A 12,968-nucleotide genomic window follows, 5' to 3' on the forward strand; every position below is an offset into this window, starting at 1 on the left:
TCACACAATTAGCTACCAGTAGATGCATTATGCTAGGGTAGGAAGCTCAGATTCCACCTTCCTCGGATGCATCTGCTGTTGGTTGCTGTCAGAAAGGACATCTGAATTGATGGGATACTGGCTAACTGTCTTGTACTATCTATGAAAAGCAACAGAGAGTCCTGTGGCACCTTTAAGACTAACAGATGTATTGGAGCATAAGCTTTCGTGGGTGAATACCCACTTCATCAGACACATGTAATGGAAAATTCCAGAGGCAGGTATAAATATGCAGGCAAGAATCAGTCTGGAGATAATGAGTTAGGAAACTGTACATGAAACCACAGGTATTTTCCTCCTAATGCATGTGATCCCAGTAGAAAAACAGAAGCAATCTGTACAATCGGTTGAAAAAGTATTGTCTGGGAGATAGCCTCAGCTCACATGGTGGATTCAAGATTCCTTGAACACTTTAAGGATTCAGTCTGTGGTACTGTATTAACTGCAGAGAGTTATTTTTGCTGGAATGTGATGAATGTTGGGGATGTATTTCCCAGGAACTCCAAATGTGTTAAAAAGTGTTAGCCTGTTCTGACCTTATTGAGCTTATCAAAAAGTGGCCTTGCTCACTCTAATATGAATTGGTTATAGGAAGACTGGGGTTATAATAAAAGGATTATATCAGAGGTTTGAACACCCAGTCCTAGGGGTCCTTAATAATTCATTTCAAACAGCTGTATCTGAAATGAAACAGACATGTATTCAGCCCATAAATATAACATGATATATAAACACAACTAATTTACTTCTTGTGACTTCACATCCTTTTATGTAAACAGAACAGACTACTTATCAATAATAACCAGTAAAATGAAGCCTTTGTGTTCTACTCAGAAATAAGAGTTTGTTTATCTCAAACCCAGGAAAAACATATATTAATTATCCTGTGCTCATTAAAATAATTGTTTGGATTTGATTTTTTTCTACAGTCTCTCTCCCCCTACAGGAGTTTGCTTGTTCCATCCTCACAGAAACACTCACTGGCTGGTAGGAAACTGTAGTGTCATCCAAGGGCTTCATCGGACTTGCTTTACATCCCTTTTTCCCTGTGATTTAATCTCCCCGTGGGATAACCATTTAATTTACCCATGGGAAAGCCTCTCTCCCTGTAATTATTTCTTCCTATGGAGTAACCAATTAAAAGAGAGATTTTTCTACATCACTGGTTGTCAAACTATGATTTGGGGACCACCTGTGGAGTCCATTCTAGCAGGCCACAGAACTGCCAAAAGAGCAGTCCAAAAGCGGCATGAGGAAGCTGGGGAAGATGAAAGCTCGGAGGGAACGCAGTCCACATGCTGTCTCCCTGGAGTGACCAAAAGAGATGTAACTACAAATTTGGACAAACAGTACAGTCATCTGCAAGTCTCTACTGGTGATGATACACTTGAAACCAATGTCTCAGCGTCACATGGAACTCCACAGATGAGAGAAGACTTCAGGATCTTGGAAGGGAGCTAAAAAAGAGGAAAGTCCAACTGATCTTCTTGGAGATCCTTTCCATGAGCAAGAGAAGGCAGAAAATACTAAAGGTGAACTATTGAGCCACTTCAAACAAAACGCATTTTAATACAGCCAAATGCAAAGGAACAAGGAATGCAGCCATAACTGTATCCTGGAAAGCAGTGACTGACAGGGATTTAGGGGTCACAGTGGACAAGCAACCCAACATGAACTCTCAGTGTGATACTGTGGCAAAAAGGGCTAATCTCATCCTTGGATGTATAAATGCGGGAGTAGTGAAGCAGGAGTAGGAAGGTGATTTTTACCTCTATGTAGGCATTGGTCAGACCAGTATTGGAATACTGTGTCCAATTTTGTTATCCACATTTTAATAAGGACATTGAAAAACTGGAGATGGTGCAGACAAAAGCCACAAAAATGATCTTATGGGTGGAGAAAATGCCTTATAGCAAGAGACATAAAGAGCACAATCTGTTTAGCTTATTAAAAAGAAGACAGAGGTGACTTGATCACAATTTACAAGTACCTTCAAGGGAAGAAAATACTGGGTACTGTTCTAGTGGACAAAGGCATAACAAGAACCAATGACTGGAAGCTGAAGCCAAATAAATTCAAATTAGAAATTACAAAAAAAAATTTAAGTGAGAGCAGTTAACCATTGGAACAAACAACCGGGAAGTGGTGGATTCTCCATCTCTGATCTTTTCATATCAAGACTGGATGTCTTTCTGGAAAAAATGCTTTAGCCAAATACAAGTTATTGAGATCAGTGCAAGGTAACTGGATGAGGTGTAATGCCCTGCACCAGACTGGATGATCCAATGGTCCCTCCTGGCCTTAAACTCTACGAATATATTAAATTAAAAAACAGGATCCATCTTTTATGGGATGCCACTGGCTGATAGTTATGTAAACCATCCTGCCTGTCATTCTGGCCCATAACCTGGATGGTATCTTCAGCTCAGACCTCTGTCTAAGTTCTCATATCAAGGCTATGTCTAAATCTTGCAGATTCTTTTGGTATAATATCTTTCCTATCCATCTGCGCAACTAAAACTCTCATCAACTCATATCTTGATTACTGCAACATCCTTCTTTCTGGCCATGACAAATGCAGTCTTACCCAGCTCATTTCCATTCAGAATCCTGCTGCAACGATCATTTTCCTAGCCTGTCTCTTTGTATCTCTCCATTGGCTCCCTCTTCTCTGTCACATCAAACATAAGCTACTTGTATGTACTTTAAAGGCCTTTTGCAGCCTATCCCCACCCCATTCATTATCTCTCTATCAAAAGGTCAGTTCCCACCTCTGAGTGGCCTATGATGCCAGCCTCCATCACCCACTTGTTAAATTTGCAAACAAGCACCTTCATGCTTTGTCCCACGCTGCCCCTTATGCTTGGGAAGAACTCCCCATAAAATCTGCAAAGCTACAAATCTCTCTTTACAACTCTCCTTTGCTGAAATGCTTACAAAAAAAGTTTGACAAAAGTTAAGCTGCTGATGTGTTTAGACCATGTCTCTCACGCTGACCTATATTGTCTAATTTCCTTGTACTCCTGTCTGTCTGTATCCATCCATTGTCTTGTCTTATAATAGATGTGTTATTTACCGTTTCCCACAATACAAAAACCAGGGGTCACCCAATGAAATGAATAGGCTGCAGGTTTAATACAAACAAGAGAAAGTACTTTTTCACATAACGCACAATTAACCTGTGGCACTCATTGCAAGGGGATGTTGTAATGGCCAAAAGTATAACTGGGTTCAAAAAGAATTACATAAGTCCATGGCTTTCTGAAAATTCAAGCAACTATATCAACTGACTCACCCTTATCCATATGCTTGTTGACTCCTTCAGAGAATTCTAATAGATTTGTGAGGCATGATTTCCCTTTACAAAAGCCATGCTGACTCTTTCCCAACAAACATGTTTATCTATCTGTCTGATAATTCTGTTCTTTGCTACAGCTTCTACCAATTTGCCAGGAACTGTAAAAATTGGCATTACACTAGCTACCTTCCAGCCATCTGGTATGGAGACTTGTTTCTGCAATGGGTTACACACTACAGTTAGTAGTTCTGAAATTTCATATTTGAATTCCTTCAGTACTCTTGGGTGAATATCATCTGGTCCTAGTGACATATTACTGTTTAATTTATCAGTTTGTTCTGAAACTTCTTCCATTGACACATCAGTATGGGACACTACTTCAGATATGTTGCCCAAAAAGACTAGCTCTGATGTGAGTATCTCCCCAACATCCTATGCAATGAAGAGTGACGAAAAAAATTCATTCATCTTCTTTGCAATGACCTTGCATAGGTGCTGGAACTAGGGATGCTGCCGTACCCCTGGCTTGAAGGGGTTTCCATCATATACAGGGTTTACAGTTTGGTTCAATGGCTCTCAGCACCCACACTAGACAAATTGTTCCAGCACCCCTGTAACCTTGAATTCCTTGAGTGGTCTTTTAACACCTTGGTCACATAGTGGCCTTTACTGCCTGTTTGGCAGGCTTCCTGATTCTGATGTACTTTAAAAAATTCTTACTATCTTTAGTCTTTAGCAGGGCTGGCCAGAGGATTCAGAGGGCCTGGAGTCTTTGGCGGCCGGGGGCCCCCGCTTTGGCGGTAATTCGGTGGCGGGGGGGTCCTTCCACTCTGGGACCCGCCGCTGAAATGCCCTGAAGACCCACGGCGGGGGCCCCCCACCGCCGAATTACCGCCGAAGACCCGGCACTTCGGTGGCGGGTCCTGCTTCAGCAGTAATTCGGCGGCGGGGGGTCCTTCCGCCCTGGTGCGGAAGGACCCCCCGCTGCCGAGGAACTGGAGCAGAAGAAGCTCCAGGGGCCCGGGCCCCACAAGAGTTTTCCAGGGCCCCCGGAGTGAGTGAAGGACCCCGCTCCAGGGACCCTGAAAAACTCTCGTGGGGACCTGGGGCAAATTGCCCCCCACTCTGGGCAGCCCTGGTCTTTAGCAAGTTGTGTCTCAAATTTTTTCTTGGACTGCCTTGTTATGCCTTTACACTTAACCTGCTAGATTTTGTGCACCTTATTATTATCCTCACTAGGATTTGACTTCCAAATTTTAAAAGATGCCTTTTTGCCTCTAATGGTCTCCATTATACTGCTGTTTAGCCATGATGTTATTCTTTTAGTCCTCTTATTGTCTCTTCTGATTTGGGGTATGCATTTAGTCTGAGCCTCTATCAACATGTTTTTAAATAGTCCCCTTGCAGCTTGCAGGCAATTAACCCTTTTGACAGCTCCTTTTAATTTCCATCTAACAAGCGTCCTCATTTTTATGTAATTTCCCTGTTTAAAGTTCAATATTACCGCAGTGCGTTTTTTGGGTACTATTCCCTCCATAAGGATGTTAAATGTAATTACATTATGGTCACTATTATCGAGCAGTTCAGCTATAGCTACCTCTTGGACCAGAGCCTGTGCTCCACTTACAACTAAATCAGGAATTGCTTCTCCTCCTGTGGGTTCCAGAACTAGCTATTCCAAGAAGCAGTCATTTATGGTGTCTAGAAATTTTACCTCTGCATCATACCCTGAGGTGACATTTACCCAGTCAATATGAGGATAGTTGAAATTACCCATTATTATTGTCTGGCAATATAAATAAATAAATAATAATAATAAACCATGCAAGTGGCAAATGATGAGATATAATAGGAAGTCAAAAAGCAGCTCTTAAAACTGATCATGGTCTCTAAAATACAACAATTCTACACAACAGCCTTTGGGGCAAATATATATGACATGCTTGAATTGTGCCAGCAAGATATGTCTGTGAGGTGCAAAGGCATGTCAAATATGCAGTTGCACATGCAAAACACATAAAACTGCATGATCAATTATCTGTTTGTGCCGTACACACATGTACCTTTTGTGGGCACAACTTATGCACACATGTTTTAAAATGTGGCTCTTAGTGATAATTTTTGCACTTTAAACTACCAACATAATAATGAAAGCAAAGCAGCTTCTCAATGGGGTTTACAATTTAGACTGAATTACTGTGCTAATGTACCAATGAAGCTATTAAATAAACTTTTATCTAACATGATGGGAAATTGAAGACATCCATCAACCTCACTTTTGTCAAAATATACCGTATATGCATTTTAAAGTAGAACTGGAAGATATTTTTGAATCAGATGACAACTTTGTGTCTATATAATTGTCTACACAAGACATCTTTCACCAGGGCTTTTGTACAGAATTCTGCCAGCAACACCCCTAAGGGAGCAGTAAAGCCATGTGAGTATTGAATCAGACATGAAAAAGATTGCATATTAATGAGCAGTAGGTAATATTAAAATATCTCTTGAGATATTATTACCTCTCTCTTAGACCTTGATCCTGCAAACTGCTGAGCACTTGGACCCCAATCCAGTGAAGTTGATGAGATTATTCGCACACTTAATGATTAGCATGTGGTAACATGCTTCACCAGATCAGGGCCAGAATGCTCAGCAGCTCATAGGTTCAAGTATTCCACAACATTTTAAGGAAACCTAATTTATAGATCTATGCAGTGTAATAACAGAAAGTTCAAATACATTCTGTATATTTTCAGGTGTTTATTTAAGACTGTAGGTAAATTAAAATACCTGGTAGGGCCACATTTATTTTTAAGAGTCCAGTTAGCTTGACAGTGCTTTCCAACATTACTCTCCTATCTCCTGCCCACCTCTCCCCCCTTTTTCTTATTTTAAATGCTTTAGAATGTCTACTTTGGGTTGTATTGAGAGGGCATTTCTATTGATCTGGGGATGTTTGCTTTGCTATATTTTTTTATTTAAATTGTTTTGAGGAGTTCGTGTTCCTGGAAGTTTGGGCCTAACACAGAGGCTCATGGCTCTGTAAAATCATTCTGATCACTGTTGACCAGTAATCCATCTTCTGAGGAGAGAATGTCAAGTTGTGTTGAGGTGGACAATCATTTCATAATGGGCACAAATGGAGACTTGGATGAGGTCACCTAACTCATTTCCATTTGTAACCGTCATCACAATTTAAACTCCAGTGGAAGGCTAATCCTTTGTACTACATTATTCACTCTTGGACCATAATTTAAGGCTAAATTCTCCCTCAGATATGCATGCAATGTTTTCATAACTTCAGTAGAGGTCAATATTCAAGTCTTTTCCAGATGGCAGAAGATGAAGAAGTTACTCACCTTGTGCAGTAACAATGGTTTTCAAGATGCGTGTCCCTATGGGTGCTCCACCGTAGGTGTGCTTGTGTCCCTGTGCTGTTGATCGCAGAACTTCAGTGGTGGTGTCCCTTAGGCCCGCACATGCGCTGTCCCTACAAATGCCCTGCCACGAGGCTAGTCAAGGCATGCGGACTAACCCCCATCAGTTCCTTCTCTACCGCCGAGCCATAGACAAGAACTCCGAAGTAGAGGGGAGTAGGGTGAGTTATGGAGAACCCATAGGGACACACATCTCGAAGAACCTTCATTACTGTACAAGGTTAGTAACAACTTCTTCAAGTAGTATCCCTATGGGTGCTCCACTGTAGGTGACTCCTGAAGAGCATATGTGCTGACTCCATGGATGCTGAGGGGCTCAAGCACCCACAGGAAAAAAAAAGTGGTGTTGTGGAGGGGGTAGCAAAGTAAAATGAATGGTGCACCCAGTTTGAATGATCTCTGGGAACCACTGGCCTGATGTTATGAATTCCCAGGCACTGCAGAATGTTGCCTATTGGTGGCCAAATGGGTGTAAAGCATTGATCGGCTGTATCAATTGGGAGAAGTGGTCTAACAGCGCCTCGACCCACCCATCAGAACTGGTGTTTGGACATAGAGGGCTGGGACGAAGAAGATTGTGGTCCAGCTGGTTTGCACTTAGAAAATTTTCCTCTCTCTTTTTGTGGCTCATGGTGGCATTGAGGTTAATATTTAGATGTGTGTGTGTCTATGCAGGGATTGGGGACTAAATAGGTTTTTTTGTCCTGGTGTGTGGATACCCAGGGACTGGAGAGTGGCCATAGAGTCCTTCAGGGTGTGAAGGGAGCATCAGTCTTCTCTGCAAAGAGCTTTGTGCCCTCAAAAGGGAGGTCCTCAACAGGAGACTGTACTTCCTTCCACACTGATATGCAGCAGTATCGCACAGGCAGCAAAAGCTAAGAATAACATGGAGGCCACATAACGTAATGTCTTTCTTGACAGGGATTCCTCTGGCAAATCAAGAAACAGCATTCATGGGTTCCAAAATGAGTCTCTTTGACCAGAAGAGTGATAGCCACAGTCTCCAAATGGGGTGTGTAGGGCACAGGGAAGCCTTAGTCTTAGGCCTTGTCTACACTACAAGACTATTTCGAATCAACTTAGTTCGAATTTGTGGATTCGACCTTATGAAGTCGAATTTGTGTATCCATACTAAATACACTAATTCGAATTTCTGAGTCCACATTCACGGGGCCAGCATCGACTTTGGAAGCGGTGCACTGTGGGAAGCTATCCCACAGTTCCTGCACTCCCCGCTGCCCATTGGAATGCTGGGTAGAGCCCCCAATGCCTGCTGGGGGAAAAAATGTGTCGAGGGTGGTTTTGGGTAACTGTCATTATTGAACCGTCACTCCCGCCCTCTCTCCCTGAAAGCGCCGGCGGGAAATCTGTTCGCGCCCTTCTCTTGTCAGTTACAGCGCGTACGCCACAGCACTGCGAGCATGGAGCCCGCTGCGATCATCGCTGCACTTATGGCCGTTGTCAACTCCTCGCACCTTATCGTCCACCTCTTCCACAGTCAGCTGCTGAGAAATCGGGCTAGGAGGCTCCGGCAGCGCGGTGAGGACAGGAATTCACAGAGTGGCGCAGACCTCTCACAAAGCAGGTTACACCGCGCCGTGGAGATCATGGTGGCAATGGGTCAAGTTCATGGTGTGGAACGGCGATTCTGGGCCCGGGAAACCAGCACGGACTGGTGGGACCGCATAGTGCTGCAGGTCTGGGATGAATCACAGTGGCTGCGAAACTTCAGGATGCGTAAGGGCACTTTCCTTGAACTCTGTGACTTGCTGGCCCCTGCCCTGAAGCGCCAGGACACACGGATGCGAGCAGCCCTGACTGTGCAGAAGCGAGTGGCCATAGCCCTCTGGAAACTTGCAACGCCAGACAGCTACCGGTCAGTAGCGAACCACTTTGGTGTGGGCAAATCTACCGTGGGGGTTGCTGTGATGCAAGTAGCCCACGCAATCGTTGATCAACTGCTCTCAAAGGTAGTGACTCTCGGAAACGTCCAGGACATCATAGATGGCTTCGCTGCGATGGGATTCCCAAACTGCGGTGGGGCTATAGATGGGACTCACATCCCTATCCTGGCACCAGCCCACCAGGCCAGCGAGTACATTAACCGAAAGGGCTACTTTTCAATGGTGCTGCAAGCACTGGTGGACCATAGGGGACGTTTTACCAACATCTTCGTCGGGTGGGCGGGCAAGGTTCATGACGCGCGTGTGTTCAGGAACTCTGGTCTGTTTAGACGCCTCCAGGCAGGAACTTTCTTCCCGGACCACAAAATAACGGTTGGGGATGTGCAGATGCCTACAGTGATCCTCGGGGACCCAGCCTACCCGCTAATGCCCTGGCTCATGAAGCCCTATACAGGCGCCTTGGACAGTGAGAAGGAACTCTTCAGCTACCGGCTGAGCAAGTGCAGAATGGTGGTGGAGTGTGCTTTTGGACGTCTTAAGGGGAGGTGGCGGAGCTTACTGACTCCCTCGGACATCAGCGAAAAGAATATCCCCGTAGTTATTGCTGCTTGCTGTGTGCTCCACAATGTCTGTGAGAGCAAGGGCGAGACCTTTTTGGCCGGATGGGAGGTTGAGGCAAAACGCCTGGCTGCTGTTTACGCTCAGCCAGACACCCGTGCCGAAAAACTATCCCAGCGGGAAGCGCTGTGTATCCGGGAGGCTTTGAAAGCAAGTTTCCTCGGAGAGCAGGGTAACCGATGACTCTACACTTGATTTTAAGAGAAGCTGATCCTGGGCCTGTGTCTCTATGTGTTGAGTGAGATCTGCGGTTACATACCCCGTTCTCCAAGTTTCCCCCACTTCCAAAACACGTTTTTAAACAAATTAAATGGAACACTTATTTTTAATAAATCTTTCCTTTACTTTGCATTTCTGTTCAGGGTTTGAAACATGGACGCATACTGTGCTGGGTACGGTGTGCACTGATGTACAGACCGCTTGTACAATACAGGACGGACAGCCTCCTGCTCCTACATAGGTCTCTGGGGTGGGGGACGGTTTCAAGTGGTTGTGCATGTAGGGGTGGGTTTGCAGGAAGGGGCGAGTGGTGCCGTCTTTGCATAGGGATTTGGATGCAGGCTCTAGGCTGTGGGTTTGGGCGTAGGAAGGGGTGAGGGGTGTGGGGGAAGGGTGAGTATCTGTCCGTGGATGAGGGCTCTTGTTGGGGCTCAGGGCAGCGGAGAGGATCGCGCCTACGGTGGAAGTGCATGGTAAGGGCAGCATGCCTTAACATTAGGGGGTGGCAGGCACTAGGACCGTGGACAAGCGTACACATCACAGAATGACCCGGGGCAGCATACACCACACAGAGGGACCCTGGTGACTACTGAATGCAGTCTGTGTGTGACCTGCAGTTGATCCTGCCCCCGATAGTCTGTACCCTGCTAATGTAGGCTATCCCATGCAATTATAAATCGCCTGCCCCCCCCCCTACATACACAGTCTTCTGACACGAAAGACGTGACGGAAAGAGTGAACAACAGCAAACAGCTTTTATTAATCTACTACATAGTGGGGTGATGAAACTTGGATTTGGGACTGGGTGATCCTGTAAGGGAAGCGCTTCTAAACAGTTATAGCGTCAGAGGTGTGTGGAACATTAGCGCTCAGCTGTGGTGCAGTGACAGTTCTCACGGCCCCTACCGCCCCTCCGTCTTGTAATTTTCGGTGAGGGGGGGACAGGACTTCTTGGCGTTGGAGGGTGGTTGCAGATACAGTGCAGGGGGGCTCTCTCCTCCTGCCTGCGGTCCTGCAGCACATCAACAAGGCGCCGGAGCGTGTCCGTTTGCTCTCTCATTAGCCCAAGCAGCGTTTGAGTCGCCTGATGGTCTTCCTGCCGCCACCTATCCTCCCGTTCGATGTGTGTGCGATGCTGTTGACATAGGCTCTCCCTCCACTGTCTCTGCTCTGCCGCCTCGGCTCTGGAGCAGGACATCAGTTCCGCGAACATCTCTTCCCGAGTCTTTTTCTTTCGCCGCCTAATCTGAGCCAGCCTCTGCGAGGGGGATGCCGGGGCAGTCCGGGAAAGAGCAGAAGCTGTGTGATGGGAAAAGTAACTGATTTCCTTGAACAGATACATGTTTGCGAACAGTGAACACAGTCTAGTCAGTTTCTCTGAACAAGACCATACAGGGCACCAAGTCTCACGAGATCTCAGGAAAAGTTCGAGATTTCGGAATACGCTCTCATTGGCGGCGCCATTGCACAGGAGAGCGGACAAGCGGGGAGATACAGCATACTCCGTCTTGCAGACAGTCCTGGTAAGCCTTAAAGTAGATCATGCTTATCAGTTAGTGGATAGCTGTGCTCTCCTGCTAAAGGCAATCTGGAAAGCAGAAAGGCTGAGCCTTTTCCAGCCCCTCCCGCCAGTGCACGGGAAAGATCAATGTCTGCTTGTTCTCTGTGGCCTCCAGCACGTGGCTGTTAAGCGAGGGTCGTTGTTATGCAACCTAATTGTAAACCGTTAACAATAGTAACAATACACTAATTGCCCGACTTAGATGCAGCCTGTCCAGACCGACATCACCCTGAGGCGGGTCACTCGCAGTCAGAGAGAGCGGATGCTACTGGAAGCCCTGCACAGACCAGGACCATATGCAGCAATGCTGGTGGAGGCGATGATTCCTCTCTACATTAGGATCTCCTGGCGCGGAAGAGTGTGCTTCCATGGAGCACCGAATAAGGCACCTCTCCCCAGGAACCTCCTGCGGAGGCTTTTCGAGCTGCTCTCTGAGAGCTTTGTTGAACTGTCCCAAGAGGATTATTGTTCAATCCCTATATGTGTGGACCTACTATTTATATAGTTTGACATGTAAAATTTTGTATATAGTATTTCTATTTTTTCTATACCCGTTTTTTAAAAAATAAAAGTTTCCATGTTTATAGCACTTACTGCCTGATCCTTCCCCTGATTCTGAGTCCGGGTTAACGGGCGGGGAGGGTTGGTAGGGGATCTCTGTGAGGGTGATGAAGAGATCCTGGCTGTCAGGGCAAGCGGTATTGTGTTCGCTGTCGCCTGCGCCGTCCTCCACAAACCCTTCCTCATCTTCCCCATCGGCGAACATCGCCGAGGAACTGTCCAGGTACACTATGCCATCCTCAGAGTCCACGGTCACTGGTGGGGCAGTGGTGGCAGACCCACCGAGAATGGCATGCAGTGCCTCGTAGAAGCGGCATGTCTGGGGCTGTGCTCCGGAGCGTCCGTTTGCCGCTCTGACTTTTTGGTAACCTTGTCTCAGGTCCTTGACTTTCACGCGGCACTGCATCGCATCCCGGCTGTATCCTTTCTCTATCATTGCTTTAGAGACCTTCTCGAAGGTCTTTGCATTCCGCTTGTTGGAGCGCAGCTCCGACAGCACAGCCTCCTCGCCCCACACAGCGATCAGATCCAGGACTTCCCGGTCTGTCCATGCTGGGGACCTCTTTCTATTCTTGGATTGGCCGGACTCCTCTGCTGGAGAGCTCTGCATCGTTGCAGGTGCTGCGGAGCTCGCCCCGATGTCCAGCCAGGACGTCAGATTCAAAGTGCCCAGACAGGAAAAGGAATTCAAATTTTCCCGGGTCATTTCCTGTGTGGCTGATCAGAGAATCCAAGCTCGGACTGCTGTCCAGAGCGTCAACAGAGTGGTGCACTGTGGGATAGCTCCCGGAGCTACTAAGTTCGATTAGCGTCCACACCTAGCCTAATTCGAGCTAGCCATGTCGAATTTAGCGCTACTCCACCTGTCGAGGTGGAGTACCAAATTCGAACTAAAGAGCCCTCTAGTTCGAATTAAATAGCTTCCTGGTGTGGACGGTTGAGCGGTTAGTTCGAATTAACGCTGCTAAATTCGAATTAAAGTCCTAGTGTAGACCAGGCCTTAGCAAAGACAGAAAGGATTCTCATCATCCACCAGGAAAACTTTTGATCAAGAATAACTTTCTTAACCTATCTTCTTTAACCAAGTTACCTTTTTCTCCTGGAGGTCCAACTCTCCCCGGCCGCCCTGGAACACCTTTCTCCCCTTTTTCTCCAGCCTCCCCTATTAATATAAAAGGAAAGAAGAATAAAACATATTGATCCATCACTTCCTGTAGATATCTCAGTCTGAATTGCCATCGGTAATAAATGACTGGAGGAACTTCATTTTTTTTTGCCTTTGGAAAAAAGCCACATGTACATTAAGGAAAAAGCTAAGGATTTTGACT

At 46.1% G+C, this 12,968-nt stretch overlaps 1 protein-coding gene across 6 annotated transcripts in view; it reads right to left on the bottom strand.

The window, feature by feature from the left end:
- COLEC11 (collectin subfamily member 11) overlaps positions 1 to 12,968 on the bottom strand; it is a 43,036-nt gene that overhangs the window by 10,988 nt on the left and 19,080 nt on the right. For all 6 annotated transcript variants that reach the window (XM_045009176.1, XM_045009173.1, XM_045009171.1 and 3 more), the window contains exon 3: positions 12,731 to 12,802. In XM_045009176.1, coding sequence (XP_044865111.1) covers positions 12,731 to 12,802 — 72 coding nt within the window. The remainder of the gene's footprint in view (positions 1 to 12,730; positions 12,803 to 12,968) is intronic.

This window comes from Mauremys mutica, chromosome 3 (genome assembly GCF_020497125.1).
Source record: "Mauremys mutica isolate MM-2020 ecotype Southern chromosome 3, ASM2049712v1, whole genome shotgun sequence".
Lineage (NCBI taxonomy): Eukaryota > Metazoa > Chordata > Testudines > Geoemydidae > Mauremys > Mauremys mutica.